Below are 20,861 nucleotides of genomic sequence, written 5' to 3'. Positions count from 1 at the left end.
AGCAGAAAAAATTCAACAGAAGGATTTGAAGATAAAATTGAAAAATCTCCAAAAGCCAAAAAGACAAGAAAATAGGAAGGAAAAAAGATAACATTGAAGGCCCAGTCCAGGGCTGAAGGGCCATCACTGGAAAAGAGACCAGAGAAAAGAGAAGGAAAAAAGCGACTACAATAATAACAATAACGGCAGCAACTTAGGAGCCTGTCCCAGACCTGCGGCGTCCAGACCCCAAGGCTCCGGGGAACATGAGCCGAGCTGCCTTCCCTCCAAAGCCCTGCTTTAGTGTTAGAACATTGATGATGAAAAGAAGATCCTATACTATTCCAGGGAGAACGAAAGCAAAACAAAACCATTTACCTATAAAACACTGATTTGTAAGAAAAGCCACGGACAAGGAAACAATGTCTTCAATATTCTGAGTTTCGCCCTAGAATTCTGCGCTCAATGAAGCGGGAAACCAGGAAAAAAACGCTTTCACCCAACAAGGTCTCTACAGGTCCACCTGGTAGGTCACTGTCTCAGGAAGCTATTTCCAGCTGTCTTCCACCAAAATGAGGGAACTGGGCACAAAAAAGGTCCCGGACCCAGGAAATGCCATCTCCTGGCGGGGCAAAGGAGGACCTGGGCATGACCTAGCGCGAGCCGGGGTCCCAGCATTTGTTTTAGAAGATATTGATGGGGAAGAGGCACTTTGAAAAATTTTAAACCACAAAGAAATGGCAAAAGGAGAGAACTGCTTTGAAAGCTGATTGCTGAATAGGGACACCTGGAAGGTACAGCAACAGCAGGGACCCCAAGGCAGGGGTGGGACGTTGTCACCCTCCCAATTTCCTGGGTCTCCAGCATCCCTGCCATAAATGCAGTGTCGAGACCCTCAGAAACTGAGGGACAGCTTTTCCCGCCTGCCGGGAGGGGCGCACAGACCGAGGAGGACAGTGAGGACACAGCGCTGTTCCGTTATTTGGCACTTCTGAGGATGAAGCCCCCACGCAGAGGACGGCACACTCGTCCCTCAATCCATGGCCACAGCTGGGCTGCGGCACAAGGTGAGGGTCCTACCCGATGAGTCCTCAGGTGCCACCATCCCGGGTGGGGGAAGGCCCCCATCCTACCCAGAGGAGCGGAAGCACGTTGTGTGCCAGGCAGGGGGTAGGCAGCAGGAAGACGGCAAAGACGCCCCACCTTTCGGAGCCCACGACAGAGGGAAGGACAGACAGCATGGGAGATGGATACACAAATGACACAAGATGCTGCAGTGGGTGGGTGCTGGATAATCCAAGAAAGAGAATGAAAAAACAAACCAACGCAGGTTCTATCTAAAGCAATGGAGGCAAAAGTGAGAGTCGCATCGCCCCACAACGGCTTTAGCTGACTGTAGACAGAGATAAGCCCTCCCACGGGTTTGCGTTGCAACAGATGTGAGAGGTTTGACTGAAACTCAGCGAGGCCACTTCTCCCAGGGCCTGTGTCCTCCTCCCCTTTTGTAAGTTAGTAACTTAGAGGTTTCTCCCTGGTTTTACTTCCTAGGCAGCCAAACCCACTAGAGAGGGCCGGGTCTGAATGCGGGCTCTGGCTGCAGCTAGCCAGGGGCCTTGGGCAAGCGGCTTCACACTCCTGCACCCGTGAACAGGGACAGTCTCCAGGCTCAGCGACATGACCCGGACTGGGGCCCTGCCGGCACCATCTGCATTCTCAGGCACCAAAGTGATCACCAGGCACATTCCAGGCTTGCCACGCAAACCTTCATGAAGTCCTGTGCTCGGTGTCGGGGGCGGGGGTGGGGTGTGGAAAGGGGCTGCCCGATTCTGGAAGCTCTCTCTGCAGGACGTGGACGGGACAGGACAACCCAACACTGGACCTGCCTGGCCTCAAAGGCTGGCAAAGGCAAAGCTGAAAGTTTTAGCCTCTCCCAACCCCCAGTGCACACCAGTAAAGCCCTGCGGGGCGTTCCCGACCCTCCCCACCTTGGCACCCAGGTTCCCAGGGGCAGCTGCACTGCGCCAGCCTCAGGCACAGCAAGGCGGCCTGCCCCTCAGACACTGTTCCTGCAGGTTTTCCCACCAGGCCCATCACCACCTGCCCACCGCCGTCCCCTCCCCCAGGGACACCACTGCCCCCAACCCCCACACCAAGTCTCAGCTAAAAAGTCACTTCCCCTGAGGGCCCTCCCCAACCGCCCACTCACTCGCTCCCACAGACGAGACACGCACTTCCCATTTCTATGCTCATCGCGCTTGCCAAGGGCTGTTCCCCTCACCTGGCTCGTCCCTGTGCCGTCTCTGCAAGGATTTGGGGGATTTAGCTGAACTGAGGCACATGGCAGCAGGGTGTGCAGGGAAACAACAGCACGACCTCAGAGTGCTGGTTCGAGTCCCAGCTCTGCCTCACTTCCGGCCCACCTGTAGCCCCTTCCCAGCCCTGACACTCAAAAGAACAGGCAGATGCACGAACAGCTGTTCACCTGCTTAACTCCAAGCCAGGATCTTACAGTGAGGCTGGCCACAGTGGCTGCTCAGCCCAGCACTTACTGATGGTTGTCCCTGGGCCCCGTCCTGGGTGCTGGGGACAGAGGAAAACAATGAGGTTCCTGCCCTGAAGGACCTCAGCCCCAATCCTCCCACTACAGAGCAGGCCCACCTGCTCTCACCACCCACGAGGCTCCAGCCGAGGTCAGCCAGATGGAGAAGCAGCCAGAAGAGCCAGAGCCAGAGTCACGCCCAGCACAGCTTTTTAGGCGGGCCTGGGAAAGAAGGTGGGAGGGGGAGGCCAGGCTGCCCCGCCCTGGAGAAGTGTGCCCGGGCTTAGAAGAGCCTTTGAATAAACCATGACATGCACTTTCCCAGCTGTTGTCTGCAAACACTCAATGGCTGCCGGACCCCTGGATTCTGGCTTTTGGAGAAAGTCTCAAAAACTGGCAGCCCACAAGCCCCACCCACCCATGGAGATGTTTTGTTTGGCAGGCAAGGTTTGAAATTTTCAAAAAATTAGTTCCAACATTTAAAAACTGGATTGTTTCAACATGAGAATCCAAACGTCCAGATTCTCTAGAAAAACAGGCAGCACCAGGCTGAAGATAGGAGAAGACGCCTGTGAGGGAAGGGCCCTCAGGGTCCCGAGGTGAGGGACCCGAGGGTGGGCACACGAAGACCGCTCAGAGTCCCATCAGTGAGCTGGTGGAGACAACCCGAAGCAGGGCAGCCCCGCCAGCCACAGGCCCTGAACAACCAGCTGCAGCCCCTGGAGGCCCCAGTCCCCACCGCTCCCTGCAGCCTCATCCCAGAAACCTAGCTCGTTCACACTACTTACTGGCCCTGCAGGCATTTGGCCTGTAACCTCTTAGAAATGCACAGGCAGGGGCCTCATTCCCCTAATCTCATCCACCCAACTTCCACTACGGAAAACCCAGCTGACATTAGGAATGAAAAGCTACCTGTATACCATGGAATACTACTCAACTACCAAAAACAATGGTGAACTAGCCTCTCTGATATTATCCTGGATAGAGCTTGAGCCCATCCTTCGAAGTGAGGTATCATAAGAATGGAAAAACAAGCACCACAGGTACTCGCCATCAAATTGGTACTAACTGATCAACACTAAGGTGCTCACATGGTAGTAATATTCACTGGGTGCTGGTCAGGTGGGAGGCTGGGTGGGGGTGGGTAAACTCACAACTAACGGATGCGGAGCGCACTTACAGACCTGGCTTGGGTGAGGCAAAAGCATTATATGTGACCAAAATGTTTGTACCCCCATAATATTCTGAAATTTAAAAAAATGCAAAATAACAGCAAAAAAGAAAGAAAGAAAAGCTACATCCTGGCCAGGCATAATGGTTCATGCCTGTAATCCTAGCACTCTGGGATGGTGAGGTAGGAGGATAGCTTGAGCTCAGGAGTTCAAGACCAGCCTGAGCAAGAAGGAGACCCTGTCTCTATTAAAAATAGAAAAATTAGCCAGGCATGGTGGCGCACACCTGTAATCCCAGCTACTTAGGAAGCCGAGGCAGAAGGGTCGCTTGAGCCCAGGAGTTTGAGGTTGCTGTGAGCTATGATGACGCAACTGCACTCTAGCCCAGAACGAGAGCAACCTGTCTCAAAATAAGTTAATTAATTAAAAAAAGAAAAGAAAGAAAAAAGATAAGCTACCTCCTGCAAAGAACACACCATCCACCAAAGAGAATAGTCAGAAACTTCCTTTGTAGGACACCTGCCAACTATGGGCTGCTTTGTAAAGATACATTGAATATTGACGGTCTATCTGATGTATGTTGTACTTTTATCGTTACACATCTGCATACCGTTTTACAACATCTAAAAATGCTAACATGTCAAACTTCGGGGGAAACATCCTCATAACTTATTCATGAGGAAAAAATCGTACATGATGCTGAACTCTAAATGACGTAAATCGTTATTTTTATTTTAAATATTGGTCCATTTCAACTGCTCCATTTAAAAATAGATGAACTATTTTTAAAATTATTAATATTTGATCAATACCAGATACCTAATCCGAAGCTTAAATCTTCCCTCAAGTCTAATATGAATCAGGTGTCTTTTAGGCAATTTCAAAATCTATTGGAAAGGCAGTTGTGACTTTACAAGGAAAGGAAAAAAATCATTAAGAAAGTGATTAGAGTGGAATAAATACCTGCTTCTTATCTTGCGTTTTCTTAAAATCTTCACATGCTAGCCAAAACAAAACATTTTCTTCGCTGAATTCCTTTTTTAAAAATTCCTATGGATAGAAAGAAAAAAAAATCACATAGTATACTACTTTAAAAAGAAATGACATTTCCCATTGAGAACTGATTTGGCAAAATCCAACAGATGAGCATAGTTCAATTACCCTTTGAAAACCCCACCCTGAAAAACAAAGAGTATGTTCAATGTCAAAGCTAGAATGTCATATGCATTTGACCTTAATGCCTTTGACCTCGTAAGGAAGAGTACAAATGAGGCAGGAATCTACTCATATTTCTAAGCTGACAATAAATTACCAAAAAGTAAATTAAAATGGAAGATTTATTAGTTCCTTCCAGACAGTGTTTAAACAAAGTACATTCCTCTAAAATCGGGCCCATTATTTTTTTAAACAAAAGAAAAGAACACATTTTAAGCTTGTCTAAAAACGACATAATGAAACTATTTTAAGTTGGAGGTGTGTTTTCTTTTGGCAGAACGTTGGGCAGTTAGTGGCACGGCGGCTATTCCGCTGTGCAGGGACCTCCCTGAGATGTGGACGCTGATCGCGGTGGCCTGCTGTCCGGGAGGCAGCAGCCCTCGTACGGCCTGCCACTCCCCACCCCCAGGAATCCGAACAGGGACCAAGAGCATGAGGGCTCATCCTGGCCTGACCCAAGACTTTAAGACAGAAGTTGCTGGGACTCATTCTTGAAATTCACATGTGGTCCCCAACTGACACCTGGCGCTTCTGCTGGCTGAAGAAGTTACTTCCAGGTGGCATCTGCACTTTCCCATCCAAGAGCCCCTCTCTGGGAGGTCCTCCACCAAGTTACATTGCCAGCCTCACTCTCTGCCAGTAACACCCCCAAGCCCCAGAGAACACACCTCCACATCGGAGAGACTCAGAGCTGGAAACTCTTTGTACCTCCCACCCAACTACACGAAAACCAGAAACAGGCTGCGTGTGCCCCTCGGTGCCTGTCCAGGGCTCTCTGTGAGAACGTGGCCAACGTGGTCATGACAGGTGAGAAATTCCTACTTTCGAGTTGGGAGAGACAGTGCTAAAGACTGGCCTGTTTTTCCCCCACACGCATCTAAACCTCTTCACGTAGTGTATCGATCCCGGTTAACAATGAAAAAGGCAAACCCTAAATCTCTTCACGCCTTCTGGGTCTTCCAGCAGATTCTCCAGGGAGGCCGCCCATTTGGCTGTGTTCTTGAGGCTCTGGCGGCTGCTGCTGGAACTACCGTCACTGTCATGGGTGTCTGCAAAACAAAGTTCAGACTGCGTACACGGCCCAAAGATGCTGTCGTTTTTAAACATCTGCATGCAATGGTCACCATCGCCACCGCCACCAGGGCTAACCTATGTTAAGTGATGTGCCAGGCTCTATTCTAGGGGCTTCACACAACGGACTCATTCTACTCACAACAACCCTGTAAGGCAGGTGCTGCTATTTCCTCCATTTTACAGATGAGGAAAACTGAGGCTGAGAGTGATGAAGGGACTTGCCATTTCCCGCCACATCCTTCCCCACCTGTGTCCACTGGCCAACTTGAAGGCAGCCCTCAAGTCTCACTCAAACCCTCCTCCCAGAGAACCTTCGCTCAAGAGCACCTGCTTCCCCATCACACCTGTGCACAGGCTCACGATCATCGTGCTATTTTGCATACCAACATTTTAAATACAGACAAGATCGGTACCGCTGATGTTCCCTTTTGCCTCGGGCTCCAACACGGCTCTGCACCCCACTGTTACTTATCCTGACTTTATTTAAACTTTGGATGTTTTTGCATTAACTTTTATCTATTAAAACATTGCATTAAATATCACTTATCTTGATGCCTGCGTTTTTTGTCACCCTCCCCTTACATTTCGGTGTGTAGAGTGAATGGACGATGAGTCTTTGTATCTGCATATCTTCCACTGAACTCTGACTCAAGACGCTTAAAAGCTCTCTGGAAGGGACAGGGGATCTTCAACTGACACGCTTTGGCCACCTGCCTGAAGGAGGAAGTGACAAAACAAACATGCCTCCTTCTACAGAATTTGATCCTTTCCTGAAGTCAAGAAAAACCATGAAATGTCACTTTAGATGGACCGAGGTTCAAAATCCAGTTTGACCAATTCAAACTATAAGACCTTGGGCAAGATTCTTGTGCGTATTTGAAGATAATCCCATATCTCTCAAGCCCATCAGGCACCTAGCGGTGTCCCTGGGCCATAGGAGTCTCTCGACAAATGTTAGTTCCTTTCTCCCCTTCCCTAAAATAGCAACTTATGAGTGAACTATTTTTATGGCTAATACTTTTTTCCCTATTAACATTTTTTTCAAAGCTAGAAACATGTTTCTATAAAGAAAAGTTTGAACCTAGGAGAAAATAAAGTTTTAATTAAGAAATCAGCAGAGCTAATCACTTTAAAAGGAGAAATTTTTAAAAGTCTTATAAACATAAATTGCCGCAAATACCTACAAGGCCACACAGGTAAAAATGTTTTTGGAGAAAATTCATATCAGAACACACTGGACTTACTTAATAGTAAGAGCTTCTGTGATCTCTGATGTTCCGTGGAGGGTAGGTGTCAAAATACATGTTAATCTCTTAATCGTCTGGGACTCCAAATCCAGCACCTGGGGAAACTACCTGAATTTATAGACATTCACTGGATGACTTGGGCTAAATAAAATAAAGCAGAACCCAGAAACTCAGCAAGGACTGTGCTTCAGTACTCATTGGTGACCGAGTATGTTAGAGAATTATCTGGGACGAATCCATTCCTCTAACCGAGAAACAAACTTCCTCAAGCAAATGGACTTGAAGCTTTTCTAAAGTGACTCTTCAGCTCATGGATATTAAATTAGTTTCCTGCTCTCTTTGTAAATGCCGAAATGGCAGGCTCCTGAACACTGAGTTTCTATCCAACGAAGTATAAATCCAATTAAAAGATCATTATTACAAGAAATTTCTGCAGCAGGGTTCGTTCTGCCAAGCATTCCACTAATTTACTCTTCTGCTCTTTACCCAGAGAACACAGTTTGACAGTTTACTGCATTTCCCCGGCAGATCTTCTCTTAAGTAAATAAATGTAGAGACACAAGTTCACCGTTCCAGGAACGATCTTAGGCGGCCACAAATTTCTCTTGCCATGGCAGAGCAACTACTTTGGCCATAAGTTTTCAACCTTGGTCTGAAAGAATTCCAAAACTCTTGACACCCTGTTCAATGATAAACCAAACCACGTTTCGGTTTTCACTGCCACACCGTCTTGCAAATAAATACATGCAGCGGATTCCCATTTGGCCAACAGAGTGCTTAAAAGGTTGAGACAGTTGGCCTCACTATCAGAAAATTGCTAGCCTGTCCCCAGTTAGCTCCTACTCTAATCATTTTTGCATATTAGCTTTCTGTATCACCTTTCATTTGAACAAAAAGTTTTACAACTGAAAACCCACTACTCTGGTCTAACCCCGCATTTATTTTGTAGATCGGGAAACAAAAGTCCAGAAAAGAAAATGACCTATCCAAGGTGACAAGGAATCACCGGATGGAACCAGGATGGGGACCTACGAGAAAGGGCAACTGTCCCCACCAGGACTGCGTCTAAAGAATCCCAGGGCTCCTCGGAACACAGTTGGAAAACTGATGGGCCCTTCTGTTCGGTTCTCTCTTGGGCTACCATCTCCCTTGCACCAAATGTAATGAAATACATTTATGGCTGACGCTATTACAGGAGAATGAGGAGTTTTCAGAGATGGATCAGAAAGTACATCAAGATGAAGCTACTCTCAATAGCCATGGTCATTGGTTTCCTGGCTTTGGTACCCTAGTTAAAGAGAAACTCCTTCTTGCCTTTTTGCCTACCTTCTGCCCCTATATGTGGTGTATAGGATCCTTCTGTCTGAGGTATCTGCTCCCTGTCATGTGTTTTCACTTTCTCCAGAAATATTGCCTTGAATTCTTCTAAGACGTCTGATTATCTTTCAAGTTTGATTAAGGCTTTTGGCTATGCTCCAAGTTTTAGTCCTTCTTGATTAGTATCAGTATAGACAGATCTTGATGGAGCAACACTTGCAAACTCCATTCACTCAATGGCGTCTCTCTTTTCTAGGTCATATCCCCGACCTCCAACGAGACTAAGCAGAAGTCCACTCCGCTTGGCACTGCCCTCGGGATCGCCCTTGAACTCGGCCATTTCTGCTACTCAGGAGATCCACTAAGTAAGTGATTCCTAAACCACCTAAGTTCACTTCAAATGTTACAATCATCCCAGTAATGTATAGGAGAAATAAATAACCTTTCTCAATAGCAAGTAGGTTTATTTCTGAACTTAAGAATAAAGCAAAACCAAGATTTTCCAGCTGTCCAACTTCTGGCACTTGGATTCACAAAGTTCTAATACTCTTTTATCCTTTTTCATTGATATTAATAAAAGTTTCCATTTTAGATGAATTATACAAGAAACTAGGCTTGGAATGCGTAGGTGGAAAAAAAGTGTTAACCATGTTTTCTAGTAACTTTATGATCTCCCGAGTTAGGGAGTAAGGAGCTGTTTGTGATAGCATTTGTTTGTTTCAATTTTGTCATGCTTGGCTTATTTATTGTTGTTGTTTAGTTTAACTGTAAAACAGTTTTCCAATGAATCAAAAGTTTTTTGGTTTTTTTGGTTTGTTTTAGCTTCTGGGCTCTCTAAAGCATTTTAGATCTTCAATTTTTTGCATGAAATAAAATACTTATTTTTCAGGATATTTATCTTCAGATTAGTCTTTCATTAACTAATAATAACAGTTAAAACTTGCAAATTGTTTACAATGTGCTGGGTACTAATCCCAGCTTTCTACATGAGTTAAATCATGCAATTCTCACAATAACCCTCTGATGTAGTTGGTCTTAGCCCACTTTACAGATGAAGAAACTGAGACACAGTAACATGCAAGGGTCACCAGGAATGGGCAGCCTGGCTCCAGAGCGCATGCTCCAGACCAGGAGGCTCTGCTGATCTTCACACTCACAGAGGCCAGAAGGCAAGAGCCTTGGAGAGACTGATAACAACCGCACTATGGGGAAAAGACTGAGAAAAGTGGGTAGCAGTCCAATTCCATGCAGGAAAAAAGTCATGAAAGACTGGGGTGGAATCCTCTAGCACACAAACACAGTGTACCTACATCTTGCACTTACATTTATACTGTTCCATGTGGTTCCTGGCTTCAGTAAAAGCCATTATTTCACAGATGGCTGCAGCCCCACGGTGCAGATGTCTGGGGCTGGTTGCTTGCAGCTTATTTTATGATGCATTATTTATAGAGGCTATGATGTCATATCTAACAGAGACCTTCTCCAGACATTAATTCCTTGGAAATCCATATTCAAAAGGCATCTGTAACACTCAGAACTGAATGCTCACAGCATGGATTTCTGCTGTTAATCTGCAGGAAGTTCTGTGTAATGATCCTGCGTGTAGACAATTTCCCCAAGTCAAATAATACTTTAGTAATATCCCAACATCAGCTTCCTCGACATTGGAGTCAACGTATCCTCAAAGGGTTTGTCTTATGTATCTCAAAACTCACAGCATATTAAATAAAACACAATAAACACTGAAGTCCAGGAAAAGGCAGAGACATTAATCCTAAATTCTAGAGTGGTTTGGTACAATGCACACACACACACACACACACACACACACTGTACCCCTCTAAAATACTCTACTTTGCAATGAAGTTTCAAAGAAAGTGAATACTCCGCAGAACTTATTTAAACCCTCTTATCATCTAGACCACATCAAGCACATTACATTAAAAAAAAAAGTCATCCCAGCCTAGAATCAGAGAGTCAGTTTGTTACAACCAGTAATCCGGGTAAGGCACCAGAGAAAACGGGTCATGGAAACACTGTATCTAAATATTACTTAAGTGTTTATCGCTCCAGTATCTGGCTTCTGAGAATAACTACTACCCTGCAGGCAGGCAATTCCCCTGCTGGGGAGATTTGATTGAATTGCAGTTAGCAGAAAATGATAATAAAAGTGAAAAAGTTTTAAAATAATCATCCTAACAGTCAGAATCCAAGACAGGAGCAGGAAAACAGGTTGCAGAGGGTTGGCTCAGCTCAGACAGGGCATCGTGGCATTTTCGCATGAGGGCTCAGTCCTCTGAGAAAGCCAAGTGCACACCGTGGTCCTTCCAAGGTCACCTGCGCACCTCTGGCCTGCACAGCACACTTCCCTCAGCCTCGACCCGGCCCCAGGCCAGGGCCAAGGCCATGGGCCAGCTGAGGACATCTCCCAAAGGGGGCGGGGGGACGTTCCTTACGTTCCATGCTCAGGGGTCCACCCGAGAACTTCCACGCAGACCAAAAATCCAATGCCTTCTCAGAGACGCTCTGTGCGAAAAAGGCAGGGGCTGCCGGGCCTCCCGAGCACCCTTGGGTCCGAAGAAAAAACAAGTCTCAACATCCTCTTTTGAGTGGACCAAACAACAGATGGCCACTGGTTTCCAGTTTCTACCAGAGGGAAGGAAACAAGAACGCCAACCTGTTATTTGTAGCCTCCTCGGAATCTACTTGCTAGGCAGGGGCCCCGAAAAAAGAAAATGACCCAGGGGCCCTACCCTGAAAACGAAGACCCTGTCATCCATTTCCTCCTCTTCCCAGACGCCTGTGCTTCCTCCAGGGCCTGACACTTGTGCACAAATGAGCCCTCACTCTCCCACTCCACTCCACTCTCCTCCGCCCCTACCTCGAGGCAAAATTAAGTGACTTTTCCCTCCAGGATCAGCCACGAGGAACGTGCATTGCTTCAGAAAAAGGGCTGTGTCCTCCTCTGGGTTGGCGTAGTGTCTCGCAATCATGTATGTATTTTACAATAATAAATATTTTCCAAGGAGTGAACAAAGCCAGACACTAGGCTAAGGGACAGAGTGCACCAGAAGGGGATGACAGCTAATACAAATAGTTGACATTTACTGAGCACTTACTAGACCCCATCTAAACTTCACAACAATCCTTGGAGGTTGGTCCCATCATTGGCCCCCTTTACAGATGAGGAAACGGAGGCACAGGGAGGCTAACTAACTTGCTACGAAGCAGCAAGGCAGGGAATGGATGAGCTGGAAATGGACCAGGTTGTCTGGCTGCAGAGCCTGGAAAGGAAACATGAAATGAAAGATGCAAGAAATGAAAGGTGGGGCCTTTTTCTCACGGAACTTAAAATGAATGGAGAAGACAAGACCAGGCGCGGCCAGGTGGCCGCCTGCCCACAGTGCCACAGCCTGGCATGAAGCTGTCTTCACTGGTCCGGGAGGAAGGGAGAATGAGGATAAGGAAATGTTTACCAAGTGAGCTGTGTTGATAGAGTAGGGACAGTCTTGGGTTGCTTGTTTTGTTTTTGTTCTGCAAAAGAATTGCATTCATTTCCATGGTTCAAAATTCCAGAGATATGGAAAGGAGCACAGTGCCCTCCTCTGCCCTCACTGCCTCTCCATAGAAGCAACAACCTTTCTTAAGCATCAGGACAGTTCTTTAGCTGAGACTGTATCTTTCCTACTATTTGGGTGTTAACGCCCTTTTGTTTATGAAATTATAAAGATGGTTGGTGATGGCTTTGTTTCTAATGTCCTGAACTGCAGAAAGGAAGGAAGAAGGAAGGAAGGATGGAAGGAAGCCAGGGAGGGAGGGAGGGACGGAGAGAGAAGAGTTGTCAGCTCCGTATCCATTCTGGAAATGTATCTCAGCAAGGTGACTAAATGGGTGCTGCGTGCAGGTAGCCCTGGACTTGGGTCTGAGACTTGAGTTCTCTGGTCTCTTCTGAAACGGCTGGCTCTGGACAAGTCCCTGCTCCTTAGTGGCCTCTGCAGCTCTTCAGGGAGAAATGAAATGGCTCCCTCCTGCTTGGACAGGCTGCGCTGTCAGGTGCAGAGGACTGGAGGACCTGGGTGACCGGGCCTCCTGGAGCAGAGAGACCCAGGCATTAAACCAGGATGGATGACACCGTGGGGCACAGAAGTGGGGTGTTCAGCATCCCCAAGGGGCAGAGTGGGGAGTGGGGGAATGGGAGCCGAAGGGAGGGCAGGCCAGATCAGGGGTCCCTGGCCACCAGGCAGCAGAAGGGGGCAGCAAGGCTGACCCAAGAGTGCTTGGCAGGGCCCTTGACAGATGGAACTGGCTTAGAAGGGAAATTTGTCCCCAGAAGTCTTCAAGGGACTGTTTCACTCCAGCAGATGCCTCCTGACAGCTCTTATCAAGGGGCTGCTGCTGTCGCCCGCCTGGGCCCCCTCTGCTCCCACCGCCACCCCCGGGCTGCTGTGGCAGGGAGCTATCTGGGGGAAGCAGAAGAAACTCTTGAGAGTAAATTTAGTACAATTTAAAAGGCAAGTTCCCAGAGCCCAGCGTCAGGGGGCAAGGGGCTTACTCGACCCAGGGAGGGAAGTTACTCAGTTCTCCCAGGAAGCCCTAGGAAATGGCCAAGCCAAGCAGGCTTCTGCCTAGGTTTCCAAATGTTCTAACAACGAGGAAAGGAGACTACCAATCAGTGAAGGCAAATGAAGCACCAGGAGCCCCTCACACCCACCAGCCGCAGGCTGCTCTTGGCGAAGGTCAGAGCGGGTCCCGCAGACTTGGGGGCTGGTGGGCTGACCACAGCTGTATAAAGCAGTGCCCCTCGCCCGGCCCGGCCTCTGTCCCTGCAGGCCAGGCCTTGCCTTGCTCTTCCTGAACCCCTAGGCCTGGGCCAGGGAGGTTCTGCAGAGAAAGTTCCCCCAGCTGCCAAGACTGCCCCACTGCCAGGTTGTTATTAATAAAACAAAGACATTAAATTGCTACATAGACTGTCATCTTTAAATAAAACTTAAGCCCAGCAATAAATTAGAAACCGTTCCCAAGGGTTTAATGGGATAATGTGCAACAGTCCCGGGGCAGGGAGGTGGAGGCCCGCCTGGCAGGGTGGGAATTTCCCTGACAGGTCACCCTCGGTCTGGCTGCGAGGGTCGGGGTGCGGGTGTGGGTGGGGGTGGCTTCCGCTTTGCTTTTCAAGTGGGCACAGCCTGGTTATCATCAACAATGCCTGTTGTGAGGGGCCCCATCTCAGTGGTGTTAGAATCATCCTGGTGCTCCCCATCCCAGGACGTGGTCCCCAGGACTGAACTGGCGGGTGTGGGTCAGGGCCTGGGAAGCCGCATTTTATCAAGCCCCTCTTCACCCCCACGTGATTAGTGGAACACACTTTGAGAAAACTTGGAAAGGAGAATAAGGGAATCCCACCTTGAACCTTGAAAGGAGGGGTGAGGAACTCAAGACCCTCAATTAAGACTTTGCTGAAAAGCAGGAAAGGTCTAAAGTGGAAGGTGCTTGGGGAGGCAGGACTGCAGCCACGTCCAAACCAGGGGTCCTGCAGGCGCGAGGCCTGAAACTTACACTATTTGGGGAGCTTATTAAAAAAATAATTCAAAATTACAAAAAATAATGTGTGTGTGTGTGTGTGTGTGTGTGTGTGTGTCAGTACAGGCTTCCGAAGGATCACCTGCGTGGCCCTCCAGTGTCCCAGCCTCTGGGCCCACATTCCCCCTTCCCTTTCTCACTACCCCCCCTTCCCCCTACCCTGGGTGGTGATGACCAAGCAGGCGGGGGCTCGTGTCGTTTCCCAGCGGGGGGCAGACTTTAAACCTAAAATTCCCAAGGAAACTGGGCTCTTTGAGTCCAGGCATCCAATTTTCATTCCCTTTTTTTTTCTTTTTTTTAATTTTTATTTCAGGGGCCATGCTAATCTTCTCTGTATCGTTCCAATTTTAGTATATGTGCTGCCAAAGTGAGCACCGGGCATCCAATAGTGGCCCATGATGTTTAGCAGCTGACCCTTCTATCAGTGACACGGCCATATTTCATTAAATGCGGTTTAAAATGTGTTGCCCTGAAACGATTTGTTCCCTAAACCCGCCGTCAGTCTTTTTGGGGTGCAACTTGGCCACATGCAAAAGCACCCCAAATCCATGTATCTTCCATGATGCCATGATTCTATTTGTGAGTCTTCAACCCAAAAATGATCCTCAGCAATAAGGAACTTGTACAGGGGCATTCACAGCAGCTCTATTTATAATAGAGAAAAGATAAAAGCTAATAATTATTTCACTTTTATTATGTACCAGGCATTGTACTAGAGGCTTCATATGTTTTAGTATATTTAATCCCACAAGTCAATGACACCTACTTTACAGATAAGGAAACAAATGCAGAGAGAGGTGTGCTGGTATACCAGTTCTCCTAAGGGTTTAAAAAAAAAGAAAGCCTTCATTTTTAGCATTGCTGATTTCCATGATGTGAATATCCCACCCATAGCTAATTTCAAGCTACCTATGGTTTAGCAACCAGTTCCCTGAATATTTAGCAACTGGCTCTTGCAAGCCAGTCTGAGCCACCTTCAGCAGCACATCATTGCAACAGAGGCACAGAGAAGCCAAGTAACTTGCCCAACTTTGCTGAATGACAAAGTCAAGGTTGGAACCAAGAATTTAACTCCAGAGTCTAGGCTCTGACCACAGCTCCATAGGTCTGCGCCGATGATGGGGAATAGCTAACATTAACACCCACGAGGGAATCCTTTGATTCATATGCAACACAGAAAGGTTTACATGACCACTAACACTAATGGAACACTTAAGACGTGCTGGGCTACTATGTAAGATCTTTACAATAACCCTGTAAAGTCCTGCATTATTAGAGTTGTTCGAAATATTAAATGCAATGATTTGCATAATTGGATAGGTGGGGGACAGGCTCCAACTAAGTGCTTAAAGAAAGGGGCAGCTATTATTATTCCCATTTTGCACAGAGGCACAGAGAGGTTCCGCAGTTAGTAAGCAGTGGAGGTGAGATTCTGGACCTAGTCAGTCGGTTCCAGCCTCTTAGTCACAATGCCCCTCATAAAGCATGATGTTAGGCGAAAAGAGACAACACAAACCGTTAGAACGAAGCTGGAGTGAATCTTGGAGTGGGCCATGGAGGAGAGTCAGGCAAATGTGTGTTTGACAGATTCTCCATCACCCACTAAGAGCGACCGGGGCAAGTCACCTAACAGCGCCGGCTTCCGTTAGTTCCCTGCTCCCCTCCCGCGCTGTCCTGAGGGTGAACACGGAATTCGCAGAGCCGGGGAACAAAGCCCCTGGCCCACAGTAAGCGCCGGACAGGTCGTAGCTATTATTATGAACCAAAAGGGCAAGAGGATCGGAAGCAAGGACGTGGTTTCATCCTCACCGTGGGTTCTTTGTCCTATCAAGTTGCCCCGAATTGTGGCTCCGGCTGGTCCAGAGCGACAGCCAGAACTTCGCCGGCGCGGACCACAGATACGCCCTTCTCCATCCTGGAGTTTGGCCACCTTTGCAGCCCCACCTTTGGGCTCCGCCGCGCAGCAGTGAAGGTCCCCGGCGCCCCAGGCCCGGCTGCCCAGCCGGGTGCCGAGGTCCAGCCGCGCCTGCAACCGGCGCGCACAGGCGTCGTTCCCACCCACGCCCGCCGTGCAGGGGAGCCTTCCAGGCGAGGGGCGAACCCGCCCGCCCTTCTGCTTTCGGAATCTGGATCCCACACTACCTCCAAAGTTTGGGGGTGTTTTGATCTCCTTTTTCTCCCAGACCATCACTAAAAAGAAAACTGCTGCTGTTCTCCTTTTCAGCCAAACTTCCTCCCCGGGGCGCTTCCCGGGGCTCTGCACTCCCCTGGCGGCGGGCAGTGCGGGGCGCGGGGCGCAGCGGAGAGAAGCGGCGCGCTGGCCGGGCTCCCGTCGGGGCTGCATCGCCACGCCGCGCCCGCGCCCGGAGGAGGGGAGGATGCCCGCGCCCGGCTTACCTGACGGCGGCCGCTTCCTGCTCAGCCGGCTCACGGCGCGGTTAAACATCGCCGCGGGCGCCCGGGGAGGAAGGAGCAGCAGCCCGGCGGCGCGGCGGCTGAGCCGGAGGAAGGCGAGGAGGAGGAGGGCGAGGAGGAGGGGCCCGCGCAGCACCGCCCCGGCTCCCGCCCCGCAGCCCTCCTCCCCGCCAGGCGCCGCGTGGCGCGCTCCGTGCGCCCTGCCCGCCCGCGCTGGTGGGGCCCTCGGTGCCCGGGCGGGGCGGGGCGGCCCCGGCTGCCCTCCGGTCGCCTGGAGCGGGTCCCGCGCCCGCCCGGACTTAGGCGCCCGCCGAGGCGGTCAGCGCGCCCGAGATGCCGCCCGGGCCCCGCCCCGCCCGGTTTCCGTCGCCCGCACTCTCTCCGCAGCCACGGGAGCGGGCTCGGCGCCGGGCCACCTCCGCGGGGCGGCGGGCGGGGTCCCCGCCCCGATCCCAGGCCGGGAAGCCGAGGCCTCGCGGATCTGCCGAGTCCGTGCGCGGCCCGGCCCGTGGCCTCGGCCTCCTCGCCCCCGGGATGGGGATCCCCGCGCGCCCGGGCCTGTCCGCCCCCGACTCCGCGGGCGCTGGGCCTTCCCACGCCGCCAGGGCGGGCGGGCCGTCCCCAGGCCCGCGCGAGGAGCCGCGGGTGGGCGCCCTCTCCCGGGCCAACACTCAGGCGCCTTCTCCCCGTCGCCTTGAGGCACCAGGGGCAGACCTCGGGGATTTCTGCAGGACCCCCTCGGGTTCCCGCGCGGAGCGGTGCCCTGCCCCGCACACCTGCGCGCCGCGCACCTCCCTAACTTCGGGGACACGTGGGTGCAGCCTCCGGCAGCTGCAACGACCGGAATCGCTCAGGTCCGCGCTGCGCTCTCCTCTCCCACGGCCAGTCACCTGCCGGGCGCCTCGCGCTGCGCTCTCTTCTGTTATTTCATTTCTCCCACAGAACAGCCCAAGAGGGGGTGTCATTAGCCCCATTTTCTTTAACATTTGGTTTGCAAGGAATTGTCTTTCTGGCGAGTTTTATTTTTCTCCTTGTGTATCTGGCTTTGTCTCTAAATTGGTCTTTATTTTTAGCTGTACTAATTGCTATTTTTCTAAACTGTTCCCCAGTCGCCCCCCCCATCCTTTTGCAGTATTTTCACTAGTTGGCACTTTCTTTTGTATCTTCCATTCCGCGCTGCCCGTTCCGCTCACTTTTCATCTCCCTCCACCGCCCCACATCCCAGTTCCACCCCACGCCTGTCCTTCCGCGGTCTCTTCTCCTCGGGCTCCCCCCCTTCTCAAAGTCGTTTTCCTCAGAGGACTTCTAAGCACTCGCCCCTCGACTTCCAGGCTCCTGAAGGTTACCCTCGCAGAGACTACGTGACCACGAACTGGGTTAAAACTCAACCCCGGCAGCTCTGCAGCTCCACTTTAAAAACGTTTCCTTCTGTTGTTGGCCTACTCCGGGGACAAGCTTGCACTTCGTTGTAATGGGATCAAGCTGTGATACTTGAACTATAGGCAGGAGTTTCACATTCTGTAAGAGCAGGATTTTAAATGCTGGCAGAGTCCCGGATCCAAATGAGGTCACTGCATTCTCCTAAGAGTAACAAGGGAATTTGTGCAGCACGCCCACCCGGAAAACTTCCCCGACACCAAATTACAAGTCCTAACACAGGAAATAAGGACACTGGCACAAAGGGGTCAAAGTTAGGCACAGCCAGCTAAATGTTATGCTAGTTTCCAGGTCCACCCTACTGTGTCCTGAAAAACCCTGTCTTAAGTCATGCTTATGAATCCTTCAGAGCTAAGAACCCCGGGCCTCTCTTAAATAAAGGGAAAATATAACAGCTTCAAGTCACTTTGTCCTATTAGAATATCAGATAGTAATTACAAAAATAAAGATGCATTTAACCATGTCTTAGCAGGTTTAATGTACACAGTTTAAAGTTTGTGTTTGGGACATTGAAAGACTGTCCTCTTGAAATTGCTATAAACACCTGTTTTAAGTGACTAAAAGATCAAAAAGCCAGTTTTCAATGTGTACTGTGCAGGAGACCAAGTGTAAAAGTATAAAGCCTCATAGCTCCTAAAGTTTGCCAAACACACACAAAGACGATTAAGTTCTGTCCGTGGTTTGCGTTTGGATTGAAGGTGCTTTCCATCCGAATAGCATTGCCCCTGTAAGTGCAGCACCCACCTTCTGTACTCCTCTCAATCGAGCTTTCACAAACAAACCAGGGTAGGCAGTTTGGGGAAGGAGAAGATGAGCAGTTTAGCACCGTTCTCCCCCTGCTGGTCTCACCTTAGGTTCAACAACCTTCAGATCCCGCGAGAAGCAAGAGCCCCAGACGTCTTCCAGTAAAGCAGAATTCCAGCAGCATCATTGACTTTGGAGTTCAATATTTTCTATTCTACTCAGAAACTTCAAAATATTGGTAAGCTGTGAATACACTTTAGAGTCTCTTTCTTATAACCAGAATATATATAGCAAGACTATTCTAGGCCATTAGGAGCAGATGAAGTATAGTAAAATAAATAAATAACCACCTGACTTGAAGTCAAGAGACTGAAGTACCAATCCTAACCGTACAGCAGACCAGCTGTGTGTCCGTAGTCACATCACAGCCTCGGGGACAGGATGAGGAAAGGATGCCACCTACATTCTAAGGGTGTGGTATTCCATAACAATAATAAAAAAAAAAGCATCTGGTATAGTGCCCAGCACACATAGGCACACAGAAAATTACTGGAATCTGAATTACTCTTACTCCCCCTACAACGTCATTTGATAAGTGATCAACTTTATCCTACACACAGTCAAAAGTTGAATTTTCTTTAATTATAGGAAGATGGCAGGGTTAGTGATGGCGTGATGCTCACAGTGTTACTGCAGCGTGAAGGGGGAAGGAAATCAGCACAAGTTCTCTGGAAGACAAGAGAGGCAGATGTGTTGAGACGCATATTTGGCAATATATGTAAGTCTTCAAAATGTTTGTACCCGCTGGACCAGTGAATAATTCCACAACTGGTAATTTGTGCCCAAAGAAGAATAAACAATGCAAAGATTTATATGCAAAATTAAACATAACACTTTTTAGCTTATTAAGTATGAAATGTCTGATTTCCTTAAGTACTAATTTTGACAGTTGATCTCTCTGACATTTCGCTTTGACACTTCTTGTTTTATTTTTATTGTGAAGGAACATCTTCAGTCTTGCAAACGCATGTTTTGGCTTGTGATTATCTTCCAAAAATTTTTTTGAACAATTTTTGTGAAACCACGGATGAGTCAAAAATTGTGTTATTTTTTAATATGAGTTCCATCGTGGAACCAATGCAACACAGACAGCTCAAAATATCAACAGAGTGTTTGGGAAGGATGTGGCTAATGAACACACACACAGTATGTCGTTGGTTTGAGAAGTTCCGTTCTGGTGATTTTCATCTTGAAAATGAGCCATGTGGGCGACCTGAAACCAAGGTGGATAACGATGAGCTGAAAACTGTAGTGGAAACAAATCCATCTCAACAGATGCGTGAATTAGCAGCAAGGTTTTACATTACTATTCCAAGAATATTGGATCATTTGAAACAAATCAGAAAAGTAAAGAAGCTGGATAGATGGGTTCTGCATGAATTAAATGAGCATCAGAGGAGAAATCATCTCGAAGCTTGCCTTTCTTTGCTGTCACAACATAAAGGCAAACCATTTCTACACTGTATTGTTACGTGTGATGAAAAATGGATTCTTTTGACAATTACAAGTGTTCAACACAAAGGTTGGATAAAGATGAAGTGCCAAAACACAGTCCGAAACCGAATATTTATCAAAAAAAGCTAATGGTGTCTGGTGGTCCAGCGCTGGTATTATCCACTGCAGCTTCATGAAACCTGGTCAATTGATTATAGCAGATGTCTACTGCAACCAGTTGGATGAAATGATCAGGATGCTTGTGATTAAGCAGCTGAGATTGGTCAATAGAGACAGGCCATTCCTCTTGCAAGACAATGCTCGACCATATGTCGCACAAACAATGCTGCTCAAAATACAGCAGCTGGGCTTGGAAACTCTCTGTTATCCACCATGTTCACCAGACCTTGCACCAACTGACTACTGCTTCTTCCAGGGTTTGGGCCACTTCTTGCAAGGAAAAATATTCACTTCTCAACAAGCTGTGGAAAACACCTTTCACGATTTCATCTCCACTTGCTCTCCAGGCTTCTTCGCTGCTGGCATAAACAAGCTACCATTAAGATGGCAAAACTGTGTTGATAGTTTAGGCACATACTTTGATTAATTGTACTGCTTCTTGTTTGAGATACAATAAACTACATTTTTGAT

The 20,861-nt window shown here is 48.7% G+C and overlaps 1 protein-coding gene across 2 annotated transcripts in view; it reads right to left on the bottom strand.

The window, feature by feature from the left end:
* RGS10 (regulator of G-protein signaling 10) overlaps window positions 1-16,632 on the bottom strand; it is a 32,893-nt gene extending 16,261 nt beyond the window's left edge. The window contains exons 1-3 of one of the 2 annotated variants that reach the window (XM_012642391.1): window positions 16,518-16,632; window positions 5,836-5,954; window positions 4,654-4,740 (exon numbers count right to left, since the gene is read on the bottom strand). In XM_012642391.1, coding sequence (XP_012497845.1) covers window positions 4,654-4,740; window positions 5,836-5,954; window positions 16,518-16,566 — 255 coding nt within the window. In that variant the 5' untranslated portion in view covers window positions 16,567-16,632. Of the gene's footprint in view, window positions 1-4,653; window positions 4,741-5,835; window positions 5,955-10,999; window positions 11,063-16,517 lie in introns of those variants that run through there. The other variant, XM_012642392.1, reaches the window with a different exon arrangement.
* Window positions 16,633-20,861: the final 4,229 nt, after the last annotated feature.

This window comes from Propithecus coquereli, unplaced genomic scaffold, assembly GCF_000956105.1.
Source record: "Propithecus coquereli isolate 6110/MARCELLA unplaced genomic scaffold, Pcoq_1.0 Scaffold179, whole genome shotgun sequence".
Taxonomy (NCBI): Eukaryota; Metazoa; Chordata; class Mammalia; order Primates; family Indriidae; genus Propithecus; species Propithecus coquereli.
This window is presented reverse-complemented; position numbering and strand designations above follow the sequence as displayed.